The 18,910-nt window shown below is 33.5% G+C and overlaps 1 protein-coding gene across 1 annotated transcript in view; it reads left to right on the top strand.

The window, feature by feature from the left end:
- Positions 1–1,012: 1,012 nt before the first annotated feature.
- Positions 1,013–18,910, top strand: part of LOC111641369 — a 34,082-nt gene continuing 16,184 nt past the window's right edge. The window contains exons 1-2 of the mRNA XM_023387524.1: positions 1,013–1,729; positions 3,243–3,327. Of these exons, the coding sequence (XP_023243292.1) occupies positions 1,698–1,729; positions 3,243–3,327 (117 nt within the window). The 5' untranslated portion in view covers positions 1,013–1,697. The remainder of the gene's footprint in view (positions 1,730–3,242; positions 3,328–18,910) is intronic.

Below are 18,910 nucleotides of genomic sequence, written 5' to 3'. Positions count from 1 at the left end.
GGTCGACCGAAGGCAGTTTACCCCTACTTTGGCCTCTTTCCGAAGACAGAAGCTAGACCGACCCCCGTCTTTATTTATTCTCCTGTTCCTACGGGGGTAGGAAGAGAAGGATAAATAACCCGGAGACGTTTACTCGGACGGGATTCTATCCGACCGAAACACCAAACGCATTCGGTAATCGTGGAACCCGGAATGAGAAACCGAGCTACTTTTGCGGAAAAGATCTTCTCTCTCCGGCCATTTGTTGTGTCTTTCCGGCTAAACACTAGCGCGCCCCGTCTGACCACGCCCCCGTAGGACCGCTACGGAAAGACGCCGAATTCTGCGGTTGACGCCGATCGGCGTCGCGCCGGCGCAGCGCCCGCCCGCCTTAGCTGTCTCTGTCCGCCAATCGGGTCGGACGGGACTCGAACCGCCTTTTCCCGGCGCGGGCTTCTCTCCCGTCTCCCTTCTTCGGTCCGCCGGTAGCCGACTGGGCGTTTCTTCTCCGCCCGGCGTCGCTTCCGCCCTCGGTCCGCGGATCCGCCCTTTCTTTCCTTCCCCGACGGACGAACGGCCGACGGTTCGTCCGTCGGAGTTTTCGGGCTGCCGCCCTCCCTCCGGCGGGCCAAAGGTGCCGCGGGCTGGTTTCGGCGGGTCGGCGGCGTTTCGACAGGAACCGCGTCGGCTGTCGGGAGGCGGGTCCCGTCTCCGCCCGCCCTTCTTCCCGGATTCGTCGCCGCACGTCTATCGATCGTTCCCGGACATCGGCATTTCGAACGTCGGGCGGTTGGCGACGCGTCACGTCGCCCCGCTGGCTCTCGTTGTGACGCGCGCTCGGACGCGATGGGCGGCGCGACTCCCGCCGTAGAAAAGCCGTTGGGTGCGGGCGCTAGGTAGAAATGGTAGTCCGGCGTGGAGACCGATTTACGGAAACGAAGGGGCCGACGGGAAGAGTCGGGTCGGAACTGCGGATTCGACGCTAGTCGGGAAGGCGTCGCGGGGGGGGAGAAAAGAACCGGTCTTCCGTCGGGAATTGCGAACTAGACGAAGGGAGGGAGGGATGGAGCGTTCGATATTCGGACGAGCGGTTCGACGGCCGTCGTCGTCGGCGAGCGACGACGCACTGCCGGCCGTTGCCGTGGAGGTTAAGGTTGGACGGTCGGAGGCTCCCTTGGAATCGTGGATGGGAACCCTGCGTAGTAGCGTCGATGCGGATACTGTGCGTCGCAACCGGTGGTGGAAGCGTGTGTCCGTCCGTGTGTACGTGCGTGTGTGTGTGTGTGGTGTGTGACCGTCGTGGCTCTTCCGCCGTCGCACCCCGCGTTCGACCCGCGGAGTCCAGCATCTTCGGACTAGGATCGATGGAGATTCCCGTCCGGAAGCCCGTCTTTCGTAACCTCCGGTTACGTTACGTACGACTTTCTTCTCGTAATTAATTCTCGTCGCCTCCGTCGAGAGTCACGTCAACTGCTGCGGACGACGACAACGACGACGACGACGACGTCGGCCGGCATCCGGTGGCCGTGTGCCGTGTTTCGGGGCCGCGGCGAGGATTTCCCGTCGGCGCGTGTGTGGTGCGTGCGATTCTCGGTCGACGCCATGGGACTCGCGCCACGTCCTTAACCGTTGCGGGGATGGACCCCGATCGGAAGAGACGGAAGACGTCCGGTCGCCGGTGAGGGGAACGACACGCGGAGCTGGTGCGTGGAAGGAAAATGTTCCCCTTGCTGTTACACGTTCATAGCAGGTGTGCAGTTTTTTGTTTTCGTCCCTATGTCTAGCTTGGCCTTACCGTCGTTTCTCGCGTCGCCTCGATTAATATTTACGCCCAGGACTGCGGACCTACGATCGAATTCGGTTTTCTTTTCCTTCCCCTCTTTTCAAACCTACGTTTCTGCAATTCCGTCGACGTTTCTTCTCCATTAATTACGACGTCTGCGGATCGATGGCCGGACCACCGTGCCGTTTACGCGTCCGTCTCGGACGGAAAACGTGTGACGCTGACGTTTTAAACAACTGAAAAATGTTTAACGTTTATCTGCTTCTTCGTCCGCCCGTTTTTTTACATAATAATAAAATTCCATTTCACACCTCTTCCGCCCCTTTGTTTTTTTACGTTTTCGCCTAATCGAACGTTTCGTTTTTCCCGTCAGTAACTCCCCCGTCGTCGTTTACTTGTGCGTGGGAAAATCTGGTTGGGAGGGACGGCCTCCCCAGAGGGCGTCCTATCTTCTACCTGTTTTCTGACGTTTTTGAGAAGCCTTTTCCCCCGCTATATCAGGGGCAGCTGTCTCTGCCCTGCAGATAGGATCCAGACATGCATTTTGATTTGTTTCTGATGTAGGCTTTTGCAGAATATAGGGGGCTGATTGATTATGGTTTCGTATCTACCCCGGATTGTTTTTTCTTTGTAGGTTGGCTGTTCTAGAAAACAAGAATTTGGCATGCCGTCTTAATCAGTACAAGTCTTTGGTTGTGCTTCCCGGGCCGTTGTGAATGGGATGCTCGGAGGCAACGAGAAGAGTTGTCCTTGTATTTAGTCGGGAGATTGAGGACAAATAAAAAAAATATGAAGGGCAGTGAAAGGGAGTTTGTGTTTGCATCGGATTTGTTGGTCGGTCAGAAAATCTGAAATCACTCAGGAAAAATATGGACAGAGGGTATTTGAGAGGCATTCTTCGAGTTCTGCTTGTAAATTTTGTTGCTAGTGGGGACAAATACCTAAAATTTTTATCATGGAAGGGTCTTTGGAAAGAATCGATTTTATGTGGTCTGTCAGATGTGAACCCAGTTGATTTTATTGTCGGATGCTGCTATCTAAACTTGTTCATATATTTGTGTTACATAATTTAGAAGAGTATTTTGAATATTTCCTATTTAAAGTTTTAATTATTAATTTAGACATGTAGAAAAATATGTTTGAAAAATTATAGTAAATGCTTTAAAGGAGCAGAAAAAATAAAAAGATTCGAGTGCTTTGAAGTATTATGTACTTATCAAAGAATTCTAAATGGAATTTAGTTACTTAAAGAATCAAATAAATTCAAGTTTGTTGCAATTAAAACATTTATTGTGATTTTTCAATATTTTTAGTGTTAACTTTACAAAATACCTCTGATCATAATAACTTATTGACTAACTTATAAGTTTTATGTATGTTACATAATTTTGAATGATTTAATCAGAATATGAACTATATCGCTGATAAGAATATAATTAAATTATTATAGCTAAAGTGTTTAACGATTGTTGTATTTAAGGTGGAGCTCCGAGATGATGGACAATCTCCACAGCTTAGATCCTCGAAAACAAGAACTTTTGGAGGCAAGGTTTCTAGGAAATAGAGTAAGTTCTTGTTATATAAATTGATTTCTTTTGAAATAAAATTAAAGATGCACCAATTGATACAAGGGAGAACTTTGAAAATAACACAGAACAGTTGTTAAGTTGGAATCTTTTGTAAGCACATTGTTTAATGAAATTGAATTGAAATTTATTATCACTAGCTGGGATAATAGTGAGCCTTTAACACTTTCCTTTTACAAACCTGATATAAAGAAATTATATGACAAAATATTTTATGGTGCTATCTTCTGTATAAAAATTAAATTAACTTATTTACTTGTTTACAAATTGTCAACATTAGTAATAACAAAACTAACAATATTAATATGAAGAAATATTAACCTTTATATATATATTATCCAGAGTCTATTATCCATTATTAGAACAAATTTAATAATTTATAAATGAAATGTATTATGTAAACTAATAACAATTATTTATGATTTCACATAATATTCATTTAATTCATGTAATATTCTTAACTAAGAATTAAAAATTTAGTTAAATTTTCTTTCATATGATATTTTGTGTATAAACAATTCCATATATGAATACATCTACAAAATATACTGGAGTATTTTATTTCTTTATCCAAAACTTTAACTATGATAATATATATTTTTGTTTCAATCTTGAGAATTCAAATGTTTTTAGATTTATATTATGATTAATGTCAATACTTTTATAAATATAATCAGAATTAATACTAATGATTTTACATAAAGTAGTTGTATAATGTTGATTCCATATATTTTATTACATAAAGAGACCTGCTACCATATGATAAATTTAATAATAATAAATAGATTTCCTGGATTATTATTAATACATTACATAGTAGATAAATAGGAGCAGATCCCCAAAGTTCTATATTTCATCTTTTGTTTGAATAATAGTATTATAAAGTTTTATAAATTAATGTTCAATTTATAACAAAATTTATAAAAATAAAATAATGTTTAAATTTGTTTATAACACATACAGATTGAGTTTATGTTTTTTTCTATCGTAATCTTTCAAAACTTGAAAACATTTTCACATGTTAAATTTTCATTTCAAAGCACTTTCTTCTGAACATGTTGATCTTTTTTTTCAATGTCAAGCATGAACTAGCATCAATGCTAATGTATATTGAACCTCATAACATTTCATGGCACCCCTGTGAGCATTTCCCAGCACACACTTTGGAAACTGCTGGATTATATATACAGTATATATATATATAAATAAATAAATAAAATAAAGCAAAAGTTACAGTTGACCCCCCATAACATGGGTTTTTATAGTTCAGATTCCTATATCATGGCGAAAAAATTGCAACAGTATTCGTACAAACACACTAAAAAATCTCCTATAATTCTGTAAAACGTCATCGCTGACTTGAGTCGCAACAGGATTGGTCGAATCTAGACCAATAGTGGATATTGCACAAACCGTTGCGTTTAAACGAGCGGCGGACCGACTAAAAACCATTTATTATTTAACGGCCATAAAAATTATATTTATATTAATGATGTCTCCAAAGTTCAGCAAAATTTTCGCAGAAAAATAATTTATCAGGAAGCGCACGAGCACCATTCGATGCATCGCTCCACAATGAAAACAAGCTTAAGCAATGGCATCGTCGAATGGTGCACACTTGGTAAGTAATTCTACGATTTTTTGTTTATAGCATAGTTTATATGGATTATTCCCAAAAAATTATACATATTTTGGAAATGTTGAGTTGAATTAGTCTAGAATCGATTAATTTTATGGAAGAAACCTTTCAAACAGCCATAGTCTGTAAACTGCATACATGCCGGGCTGCGATTGACTGGACTCATAGAAAATGGATTCATAAAAACCGGAACATATCTACCATGTTATAGGGGGGTCGACTGTATTTGTATTTATAGTTAATTAATATATGTTGGTTTGTTATAATTTTACTTTTCAAAATTTTTTCTCAGTCAGTTGCTGATGATCTGTTGAAATTAAAATATATATTGTATTTCTGTGCTTACAAGAGCATGCTCTTATGTTTGAAGTATGATCTTATAAGCAAACAGGACATGTATTCCAAAAATGCAAAAAGAAGCAATTTTCATATAAAAGAACATACTCTTATTTGAGTAGAAATACATTATGCAGTTTAATATTTTTAATTTTTTGATAACTTAATCTCTCAATGTGGCAAGCTGTTGAAATCTTAAATGTGTTTAGAAATTAAATGTAAAGAAAAGATTGTTGAGTTAAAAGTGCATATGTATATGAAAATTTCAGTATGAAATGAATGGGATGAAAGCAGATTTTAATATATAAAATTGTAGTAGTAAAGATTTGGCAAAATAAATATAGAGCTTATTTGAAGTAGCAAAGATTAAGTTTTGCACTATCCATATTTGTTCTATGAATTGACAATAGATGAGTATTAAAGTGATGTAAATAGAATTCAGCATGAATAACACAAAATTCTCATAATGAGTTTTCATAATCTCATAAAAATCTAATGCTATACATAACTATCAAAACTGCATTTTAGAAATAATTGCTTACTTCAAAAATAATTAGATTATTCAGAAACTTATCAATAAAAATTATATACAGGGTGGAATTTATTAAATAAAATTACTTTTCATTACAGATTTGGATAAGATTATATGATCTTTCTGACTTATAAATATAAATGTTAAATTCCAACAAATTGAAATTGAAGCAACTATGTTCCTTAGTAATCAATAGGATGACTAACACACCAAATTAATATATAATAACAAAAACAAATACACTGAGTTCAGCGTTACATGTGTTTTCTTTATCGCTAGCACTTTCAACGAATTTATTGTCGTCGTCCTCAGGCGAATACAGATATTTACCAAAGCTTTTAAACAAAAATAATCAAATGCAGAATAGAATGCATAAGATAATGTGAAATTATGTTAAAGCCGTTAGGAACACGAAGTAAATATTTAAACATAATTCGAAAACCGAACGAGCAGACAGCTCTGTGAAGTGCGAGCTGGCGCATGCGCAGAGCCAAGCTCACGCTACATGCATACTAGAGACTGCTAATACTCGCTTAAACGCTTATACAGCGTGACCCATACACTAGGCAGCTCGAGCGTATGGGTGTTGCAAGTGTCCAAGGTGGTAGTGAGGAGAGATTTCCATATAAAAACAGTTTTTTGATCCTTGCAGCTCTTGAGCATAACCGCTTGGGACCATAACGGGTTGTAACCCTGCTCAAGTACCTTCCTTGCGAGCTCAGTGGTGTGTCTTCCCCTCCTAACATTGTCTTGGTGCTCATCAAGGTGGCTGGAAAGCATTCTAGTGGTGGCCCTGATATATCTTGTGTTTACTCCCGTTGCCTGATTTTCCAAAAGTACAGCATAGACCCCCGATTTCTCAAGAATGGAAAATATCTGTATTCACCTGAGGACGATGACAATAAGTTCGTTGAAAGTGCTAGCGATAAAGAAAACGCATGTAACGCTGAACTCAGTGTATTTGTTTTTGTTATTATAACTATGTTCCTTATTTGACAAGATAAATGACTAATATTGTAAATTTTGTTGAATTTGTATCTATGAGTAAATTGTTTATTATTTCTGACTACCTCTATTTTGTCACAGTGACAAAGTTAAAATTCTTTTTAATTTTCATTTTATGATTTACATATACAAACATCTCCAAACCCGATTATTTTAGTAATATGCCAAACAACTACTGGATTAAATTGAGCTACTTCTTTGCATTTATATTTAATTAATTTCTTAATAATTTGTCATTAAAGGCAGGTGTTGTGTGTCATCTCTTATTAGATTTAATAATTATAATCAAATTAATATTTATAAATAATTTAGAATATTCTGGAAGAAAAGAATTGGCCTGTAGTGGCACTCTAACCTGCAACTCTCACTTACTGAGCGGAAGCATTACTAGCTACACTACCTGCCTCCAGACTGATCTCTTCTTCCAGACATATTGAATTATGCTATAGCCATCCTTCGTTACTTATGGTGCCATCTGGGGATGTCTTCAGCATACTTGTCCTATAATCATCCACTTATATACAGAGTTGAATGGAGTAAGTATCCTATACATAGAAGTTAAAGTTTTATTGTTTTCATCTTGTGTTTTATTTTGAGTCCTCAATTTGAAAATACACTCCTGTCCAAAAAATAAACATAACCATTAATTTTTGGTCTAAATCCCAGCTGGCACTGGAAGAGGAGATTGATCTGGAAGCTCATGTTTTATATAACTGGCAGCATATCCACATAATAAGTGGAAATTGTGGGTTTGAGTGCTGCTCCAGGTCAATTCTTTTCTTCCAGAATATTCTACAATGGAGAAGTGGCATGGTTTAATCTGGTAGTTGTTTGGCATATTTTAAGTTTATTATTAGTAAATTCAAGTAAGTATTATATACATAAAAGTTTTATTGTTTTCATCTTGTGTTTTATTTTCTGAGACCTTAATTTGAAAATATACTCTTGTCCAAAAAATAAACAACCATTAATTTTGGCCTAAATCTCAGGAACTACCTGATAGAACAGCATAAAACTTAAGATACAAGCAGAATGTTGTACTCTTTATGAAGCAAAACAATTGAAAAACAAAAATGTAATCTAAATTATGTTAAACCAAAAACAAGAAAAGGTATTTTCATATATCTTTTTGCAGAGAGAATGATTAATATTGACCTGTGATTGTCTCCTGCATGCATACACTGCACAGCAATTACTCATACTGATCATAACATTGTTTATTTGCTTTGTTGGTAGCAAAGTCCATTCTTGAGTAAGAACATCTAGAAGCACCTGGAGTGTTTTTGAATAAAAGCTGACATGATGCAACTCTTCTCTGTAGATCAGAGGTGGTGAACCTATGCCATGTGTGCCCAAAGTGGCAAGTAAAGAGAAATCATCTGGCATGTAACATATAAGATGTAACATCCTTTTGGTTTATCACCTGATTACCCTTTTTTCAATCAGCTTTTTTACATTTATTCTAATTACAGCATATTCATTTAATTTCTTTAAATATTTAAATATTGTTGTTTGAAGTCTAAAACTTTGGCACACATTAACCTCTTTAAAGTTAACTATGTTTACTATATGGCACATGGGCTCAAAAAGGTTCACCATTCCTGCACTAGAGCATCCCACACTTGTTCTGTGGGTTCTAGATCTAGAAATCTTACTGGCCATTCCTGCAATGAATATCTTCACTGTCAAGAAAGTTATTGATAAGTGTAGCCCCAATGTGCATGGGCATTATCCACTCTGAAAATGAGATCTGCATCCACAGCACCTTAGAAATCTCACATGGAATTTCAAAACCTAATCCCTGTACCTTCTTGCAGTAAATGCATTCCTTGCAAAAATGAGCTCAGTGTTGCCATTAAAGATAATACTACCTCAGACCATCTATCATCAGCAAAGTCTCTTTCCATGATGTTTATAGGACTGAATTTGATTCCTCAATCTCTCTAAATTCTAATCCAACAAGAATCATTCTATTGATTTACCTGGACTCGACTCATTTATGAATAGAACATTGTCCTATTCAAAGTTCAATGTGTTCTTTACACCATCTTAAATAGGATTTTCTGTGCACTGGAGTCAATGGAACTTAATGTATTTTATGTCTGATAAAAAGACTATTTGCCTGAAGCCTGCTGTAGATAGTTTTTTGTGAAACTCTAATGTTTATGACCATAGATAGCTATCACTAAACAGCAGTCACTAAACATGTTTGTGACTGCTGTTTCTAATCTTCTAATAATTCTTTGTTTTGTAAAATTATCTATGTGGCATCTTTTTGGCATTGTCACTATTAAGACAATAAAACCATAAAGAACTACCCTCGATGGTCAAATGTCAACTGAATCAAGGCCATACTACTACTGTTTATGGAGCTTGTATACTTCGCATGAACTTGTGCTTTTTAATGGAATGTTTGATCATATCTTGGGTATTTTTGTAGTTTGAAAACATTCATGAAAATTTTCTGCTGTTTTGCTTATTTTTTGCTTTATCTATGAATTGGATGATTTGTATTTTTTAGACATGAATGTATTATTTTAAATAGAATTTGGCCTTGTTTGTAAAAACTCATTGATATATTGGAGATTTGAAAAATTTACTTTCAAATACATTTAAATAAATATTTGAAATACTCTTCCTAATATTTTAACATAATACAAACTAATTTATGTAATAATTTATAATTAAGCATTGAATTTTGCATATTTTTGTTATTTTCAATTTGGGAAGAACAAAAATGTATTCACAATGCCAGGATTAATTTTTCAAAATTTGAGAGAATATACTTTTGTATAACTTTCAAGGTTTGGAATAATTGAGCCTATTTAGGTATATTTTGATATATTTGAGATTTTACGGCATGTCCAAAAATAGACTTAGTTCTTTAAAAAACAAAAGTTATTCTATTTTTTATATCAAGATAAAATCTATATTGCTTTAATAGATGGGTCTACCTCTGGCTGAAGTGGATAAAAACAAACTGAACGGTAGTAGATGGTTATGGGTTTCATGTGACCAAATAGACTAATCACATGGAGTTTTCCAAGTTTTCTTTATGTCTCTAACATCTAAATAAGGGCAATTTCTCATTGAAAGTGATCCCAGGAGGTATCCACTCCCTTGGCAGATTGCCTATGCCCTTGCATTTTTGCATGAAATTAAGCTAACCATACTAAATTTCTAACAGCATTGCATCACTTATAACTTCAGCAGGCTATCATAAGTGCAGTAGAATCCTACTTGTCTGAGTCCTGAATAACTGGTTTCTCATTATCTGATGTAAATCTGTAAATGGATATACTTTTCTTATAATTTATAAAAGCTATGCCATAAATGAACTGACCACATAAATACTACAGTACTTTTAACCTAGTCCATACCAAGTGAGTGACTGATGCTGAAGTTTTAACTTTTTCCATACTGTATGCACTAAAAGGAATGAGGTTACTATAGGACATTGTGGCAAAGAAGGGAGGAACTGCTATAAATCAAAAACTCTGAAGGACTTTCTAAAGAGTTTAAAACAAATAATATGTAGCCTATTATAAAATGATTTGTTTCTTTTATCTTTTATCATTTAACTTTTATATGAGACAAAACCATTTATATTATTAAAATGTAACTACAACAATATACATTTTTATTCTTATACAGTATATCCTTTGAGTAGTGGACACTAATGGGACTGGGAAGTTTGTCTTCTATTTAGAGGTGTCCTTCATTTGGAGGTACTGTACATGCTGGTGGCTATACTGTATTTTAATGTAGTCATCACATAGTGGAGAATATGATGAATTACAAAAACAGCAAATTTCCATTAGGAGTGTGAATTTGGTTTATTCACACTCCTAATGCAAAAATTAAACAGAATATATAATTAAAATATATATATAGTACTGTATATTATTCATTTTTTCATCTGTAAATATTCATCTTAATTGAATTCTAAATAGCAGACAGATTGAGCAGGATACATTAAATGGAACATAAAAATTACGACAAAACTTAAACATTGATTAATTAATTATTAATTCATCAAAAACAACATGGATAGAATTAATGAAAAAGAAAATTGAAACTGTTATGAACAGAGGGGTGGATGGTCAGTTTAGGCAGTGAGAGTTTGAATGTTGAGTTACAAAGGTGATTTGCTAGCTACTTCAAGGGTGAAAATGTATTTGGTATTCGTACATTTATAACATCATTTATGATCTAAGCAACTAATAAAAATCAATATAGTGATTTGTCTGCTTTGTAGTTATCAAGTAGGTGTAATTTTTCAAACATTTTTTTGCTTTTTTCAATAAATGATTTATTGAAAATTATACCTAAGCCACCACAAAGCTGTTAAGATTATAAATGCCAACACTACAAAGTGTTGGCATTTATAATCTTAACGGCTTTGTGGTATACAGAATATGTTCCAACACTTTATAGTGGCCAGAAAATTTTTTTCATAACATGACCTTTGAACTTTTGCCACCACAAATTCTGTTTTAATAGTTTTAACTTTCTTTTCATTACTACTGTAGTACAGTTCTTGTTGAATGAATGAATAACTCAGGAAAAGTTTATGGTTTCTTAGTATCATAAACTTAATTCAAACAATAACACAGAAGTTTAATAACATTAATATGTATGATGATAAGTGGTGATTGGCAACTCAACCAGATTAGTCTTATCTAACAGATAAAGAGTATTGTTCAACTTTTTACAATTTGTTCTCCTCTTTCATTCCTATTTTCAACCAGTCTTTATTCAATGCCTGTAGGTCAAAATTTGTTGTTTGAAGGAGTATTTGAACCAATTCTTTGTTTTCATTTTGAAATATTTCATATGTAATTAATTTTTTCAGAATATTGAAGGTAGTGGAACATTGTGTTTTTATAAGGTTGATTATAGATGTCTGCTATTCAGGAATATCTGTTAATGGAGTTTCACTATATATGATTAAATTCACTAAGGCATAAGTGATACTATATAAATCTTTTATATTTGTAGTGTTAATCTGAAATGGCTGTGGTCTTGGATTTGACTTATATAGTGCTGGACAAAAGTATAAGGTTGTTGTAAAAAAAGAAAGCACAATAATTTTTATAATTGCTATGTATGAATAAAACAAAACAAATGATAAGAAAAAGTGGCATAGGAAAACATTTGCTTAAAAGAGTTTGTAAAAATTTAAGTTGATTATTTGTTTCATGATCTGTTGCTTAGTTCAATATACAGTATCTTAGACAGAAGTATAAGGTCAATAACATGTTTTCATGATTCATCAAGTAACAATAGGCAAATCAAGATTCAATTTGCTACATCTCCAGCTTTATAAACCAGATTAACATAACATCAATTATCACTCAGTAGAGGAGCAAACATATAGCAATAAACTTGCCAAAAGGTATGCAATTGTCTGAGTTTGAAAGAGGATTGAAAAGAATGAACAGTGTGGTAAAATTTCTGCTGCTATAAGACGTTCAAAGACCATTGTGAATACCTTCCTATTACAAAACCATGTGAATGTAGAACAAGAAAGCAGTTATGGTGAAGACTTCCAGTGTTAACCAATCACCTGAGAAATCAAGCAGCATCTCTTGCATATTATGACAAATGCTTGTCTTTGGAAGTAATGGCATGTATGGATCTTTGATATAACTTCAGAACAGTCCAGAGTCTTAACTTCAGCAAAACATTACACTTTACAAAATTTAAAAGCCATCGTCTTTTAATTACAGTCCAGGGAAAACATGTGTGCAGTGGTGTAGCATAGGGAGGCGACAAAATTTCACAATAAATAATAATAATATCTTGTAAAAATTTGAACCATTTTCTTTCATATTTTTGTCGCACCTACGATTCGGACTGATTGAAATGAGCACGGAATAGTGTTACCACCCGGACAGTCTGGGAATCGACTCACTGTCCAGGTGAACAATTAATTTTGTCTGGGAATATTGTGTGCAACCTGTCAACCTTTTTTTTTTTTTTTTTTCTTTCTTTCTTTCTTTCTTTTTTTTTTTTTGCTTGTACGATTCGTATTCATACACATCTCTGATATCCAATAGAGCTAAGTCACCTAGGTTACTCTTACCCAAATCTGCCTAGTCTCTAACTGTAACTGATTTAGAACCAGCATGCACTGCACATTATTCTTTGCTTTGCAAAATGACATTACGCATGCTTCAGAAACTTCTATTCAAACAAACCTCACTTGCCGTCCGGGTCAGCAAGTTTTAAAAAGGTGGCAACACTAGCACAGAATTTTTCATTACTTATTCTGTGACGAAACTGAATTTTAGTCTTTTAAATTGAGATACCTAAATAAGGGGGTGGTGAAGTTTTCCTCTGCCCTGGGCGGCAGACACCCATGCTATGCCACTGCATGTGTGGCATTTGCTCATCATCATATAAATAGTCTTTGGTGAGAAATGGAACAATGTTGTCTTTTTAGACAAGAAGTTTAACTTAGATGGAACAGATGTCTTTCAATATCACTGGCATCGTATTTGTGACAACAAGGAGTATTTCTCAAAATGTTGGTTTGGATAATGGTCAGTGATGGTCAGAGGTGCATTTGTTGCTTATGGTGTTTCACCAGTTGTGACAATTTCCACATGAATGACCTCATTATATCAAGATATGCTTGCAGAACATTTGCCAACATAATCACTACTGTGTATATTCATTTACTGAATATACAGCTACATATATGCAGTGTATATCCATTTACTGAATATACAGATTGATGGCAGGGAGGTTATCCTATTGAAAATAGGATAACCTCCCTGCCATCAATCTGCAAGAACCAAGAAATGGTTTTCAGCCAGTAACGTTATTATTCTGAACTGATCAGTATGTAGTCTGAGCCTGGATTCTATGGATAATCTGTGGGGATTATTCAACATTTTTGAAAATGAATGTTGTCAATTTGACCCAATGGAAGAATAAACAAATATCATACAGACTTTATGGGAGAGCATTCTGTCTGTTACTCTCTTCTTTTTTTCTTTAATGTTTAAAGTTAATAATTTCTCTATTGCTTCTTTTTTGATATTTATTTTTCTCTACTAGTTCCTTGATATAATTAAACTTTCTCAAAATATTGTCATGGTAGTAGATGCTTATTTAATGAAAACTCTAAAAATCTGAAGTTTATAAGAAAGCAAGTTATAAGTGTAGGAAGGAATGTATGTGTAAAGTGTGTTATGGATTTCTATATAAGATTGTGTGTGTTTCTTTGCTTTTTAAAAAATTATGTTTTAAGAGTGTTGTTTTACTAAGCTTTATTAGTTACATTTTAGAGAAATACTGAATTGACTAGATTGTGGAATATCTTGATATGTTATTTTTCTGCGAATAATATGTCATTAATATAGCACTTACACTACTGCATTTACTTGAATCTAAGATGCATCTTAGATTAGAGTACATACAATCAGATTGAGTAGATTCGATCAAAAAATATCCACGGATATTTTTTAAGTAGACAACTTGAGACAAATTTATGTCAACAGAAGTGTTTAGTATTTATTGCAAGTAAGATATATATCAGTCTTCTGTGGTATTGAAATTGGAAGTCTTCACTTGCCATGTTAAGCTTTTCTGAATCAATACTGGTATGTTCATATCTTCCCACATGCAATCATACTCAGTGTCTTTTAAAGCATTGAGAATGCAATATTTCTTGAAAGAGTTCTGCATAACTTTTTCTGGGATTTTCATCTAAGTACTTATGACGTTACTGCAATAGACTAATGAGATTCAACTAATTTGACATCTTAAATATTTCTACTTTGATAAATTTAATAAAATCATTAAAATAATGCAATAGAATTAGTGATATTAGTTATTTAGATTAGTGAATAAGATGCTGTGCTAGTGGTCACTAATTATATATTGCAATGAATCTAAGAGTGATCCTAAAACCTCCTAAAAATCCTAAATTTTAAAGGTACTAAAACCTAAAATAGCATGTTACAGTATATTACTGTATTTCAAAATGACTTTTTACTAAGAAATTAGAAGGATTTATTACAATTCCCTAAGTGAGCCAGATACATGGATTCTCATTGAGACTCCTTGCTTTTGTATGTATGTTCTTTGATCAAACTTGGAAGACAGTTGAAGAACTGAATGATATATGGTATATCTACTGTTAGCTTCTTTACAAATGATACTACTGTATATAACATAAAAGTATCCAACAGTTGGAATGTACACAAATTAAAACTATATACACATACACACAGTCTTCTAGCAAATATGTATTTGAATTAAATAAAAATGGAATATTTTCAGCCTCTTTCAGGGGCCTGCATCAAGCTTCAATTGTTACAAAAACATTTCATTTTTGTTTAATGCAAATACATATTATTTGCTGGAAGACTGTGTGTATGGTGTGTAGTTTTAATTTCATACTACTTAATTGTATTGATAACATAGTGGGAAGTCACTCATCTCATCAAACATGATTGCAATAAGATTGCAAAATATAAACTTTTGAAAACCAATACTGTAATATGTTTCTCATTGAGTGAAATCCTTGGTATTTTTGTAACTACATAGAAAGAATTCCTATAGATGATTTTGTGATCTTTCAGGTCTGAAGTGAGAAACTTAGTTTAAATTTTTTTTAGAGTGATAGGTTAGAAATTTACATTTTTACACTACTACCAGTTGTGATTGGTTTTCTTTGGTAAATATAAACAGTCTATAAGTGTACAATAATCACACAAAGTAATAGGAAGTAATTACAAAAGATCTGATTTTGAAAGAATTAGCACTGTTCTTAGAAATTTATTTAAAAAATTAGTAAGAGTTATGGAGTACTCTATATTTGTCACGAATAAATTTATATGTTGGTAAAAAGATATTGATTTTTTTTATATTTGAGATTCAAAAAATTTTTCAGACATTGCAACTGTTTAAGTAAAAAAATGAACATAATTGAGAAAATATTAATATTGTTATACTAATATATTTTAAGGTTTTTATCATTATTTGGTTCATTTTGTACATAGGCAATTTTGCAAACATTTTTGAGTTCATACATCTTTTAATTTGAAAACAATTTATGAATTTCTTTATTTAAAAATATTATATAATGGTTAAAGCTAACTTACTAGCTATTGCCAGATGCTCTTCTAGTATCTCCAAATTGTCATTAGAAAAGCATGATATATGAAATTCTTGATTATGTATTACCTGTCCATTCAAAATTATGTTTAGATTTAAATATCAAACCTGCAAATTTAACAAATTTGCAGGTTTGATATTTGAACTGGGGTGTCAAACTCATGTAAGATTATAGGCCACCAAATACAGTTTAAAAGAGTCTGCATGCTGCAAACAAAAAAAGATGTTTTATAAATATTTGAAAATAACTAATTTAAATTTTACATTTATATTTTCTTAATGAATTTACAAAACTTAAAAAATATATTATTTCTACATATTATTACTTTTAAATGTTACAATAAAATTTAAACTTAGAGAAATTTAAAAAATTGATATTTTCTTACTAGAGACTTGGCATCTTCTGGCAGAAACAGGTGTAATTTTTCAATAATAATGTTTTCTTATGTAGGTGTTAAATGCACATTTGTTAATCTTGCCCCATGTGAACTCTTTATTAACCTTCAAAATGGAAAAAAATTGTTCACATAGGCATATACTACCAAACATTATCAATATTTTTGCAGCAATCATAAACATTTAAACCAACAACTTGACACCTAAATTTGAATTCCAGCATATAATGAACAAATAAAATTTAATGTTTAAATGTTTTGGCCGTCTTTCAGAGGCCTTCATTAGGAATGAATGCACGAAACACAAAAAAACAGTTCTATCTTTTGAAAATTTCTAACTTTTGAACTTAGCTGTGTTCCAATTTTTAAACATTTAAACAATGTTCAATACAAAAATTGTTACACTTACATCATATAAATTATTTATTTTTTAAATAAAGCTATAAATAAATTCATTATTATTATATTATGTGGCATTGTAAAAGTTAGTCTTAAAACATCAGACTAACTTTTACAATGCCACATAATATAATAATGATGAATAATGTTTGATAAGGAAATTGCTTACATTGCATAAAGATAAATAAATAATTACACATAAAAATTATCATTATGGCATTGTAAATAATACTTCCACGATTGTGGAACTGGAATATAGTCAGATTTAATGCAACCTCCCTTCATGCCTGCTATATAAATTTCAAGATCTCCCAACGAACATAAGTCATGTTGATCAAAAGCCCTGTGTAAAAGAGTAGCTTTATCCCGACATGGAGAAACCCTGGGTTTGGTAGCATACTGGGTTAATGTAGTATTATACTTCCCCTTGGAGACATCATATTTATGGTCCCCTATTCTAGCAAGTGATCTGTACGTGGATCTTATGTATGTTATATGTCTATTAAAATGTTCGTCCTGCAATGGAATGCGGTACACTCCTAGCGCTTTCTTATCATCGGACTTGTCTTTTGCGTTAGTTAATTAAAAGCCGGAAAATGAAATTTGCATTTAGTTGTCAAGTTGTTGGTTTAGTATATAGTTCCAGTTTTTTATGTCTGATAAACATTTAAATAAAATGTTCTGGCAAGTACAGATAAAAGTCTGGAATACCAAATTCATTATAGTTTTCTTTTAGCTCAGTGCTCTCTGGATTTCAATCAATTTCATTTGGATGTTTTTTTTTTTCTTCTTTGGCATTAAAAGAAAAAGAAGCAGTAAATAGTAAAATATAATTTTTGCATACATTGAATCCCTCAAATCAGTTTTCAGATTCAAATAATAATTACTTGAATACTTGTAGTATATTAAAATCACAACTGTAATATAATTCATTATAATTTTTGCAAGTAGGAAAATGAACTAAATCATAATTTTGCAATTGTTTTCTTCCAAAATTCCAAGTTTTAACTTAAATGCTTTAATACAGTTGTATGGGAATGTGACAAGTAGATTTTGACCTTGAAGTTTTAAATTTAATTAAATGCCACATAATATCTGTAATGAAGGCCAAATCCTACAACCAATTTTTATTATTCATTCTCCTTTCATTTCTAAAAACATTTTGATTTCATAAGTTCCCTAAAGCACTTTAAAATTTTGACAGGAGAGCCAATGTTTTTACTACTTTTGAACACAATACTTCCTGATGTTTAATATAGTGAATGGGATAAAATTTCATTCTGCTTAGCTAATAATTTAGCTACAAACCTTTTGTCTTTCCTGTCATGGATATTGCTACAGACACTAGTTTTAATAAAGGAAGATTGTATTTTATTAAAAGTACATAGACTTTTATTAAAAATGTCTTCATCTGTAGTAGAGATAGAATATCAAGCAGTTCTTCAGTGACAGTAAGATATCTATCACAAGCACAAATAAACATGGCCACTTCCACCAGTTCAGCTATATCTAAGGTTTCATTGATTGCAATTGAAATCTGATTGAAAACGTCAGAGATTTGCAATCTGAATTCAAGATTTCACTGATGTTAGCTGCAATTTCATTAATTCTTTCTGAAATACAGTTTGTTGGTAGCAAAATATTCTGAATATTTTTAACTTTTTCAGAAAAAAGTATTTCTACAGTTTTCAGATACATTGTTTATCTTCACTAAAACATTCTGAATGTTTAGCTATAAGTTCCACAATAATAAAACTAGCTTTCACTATTCTTTTGCTGTCTTCAAATATTTTTTAAAATATGTATTGTTCTTTCTGAAGTAGAAATTTCAAATCAGTATATTTCATAATATTTTAAATTGTATTTTTCCAAGACACTGATACTTCATCTACAAATTATACATGGCGAAACTTTCTTTTGCATCTATAAAAAAGGTAATTGACTCCCATCTTGCTTGAAAACTTCTGTTCTTCTTGTATGTCTTTTCTTAATTCTAAAGTGTGACATGATTTAATTTTTTATTTTCAACAACTGTTTTACAAATTTAAAATGAAACATATATGTATATATATTTACATTTATATATTTAGTTAAGTCATATGTCTAATTGTCAATATATCTTCA

This window comes from Centruroides sculpturatus, unplaced genomic scaffold (genome assembly GCF_000671375.1).
Source record: "Centruroides sculpturatus isolate CEXI.00-Female unplaced genomic scaffold, Cexi_2.0 scaffold1350, whole genome shotgun sequence".
Classification (NCBI taxonomy): domain Eukaryota; kingdom Metazoa; phylum Arthropoda; class Arachnida; order Scorpiones; family Buthidae; genus Centruroides; species Centruroides sculpturatus.
Note: the sequence above shows the minus strand (reverse complement) of the source record. Positions and strands in the feature narration are given on the sequence as shown.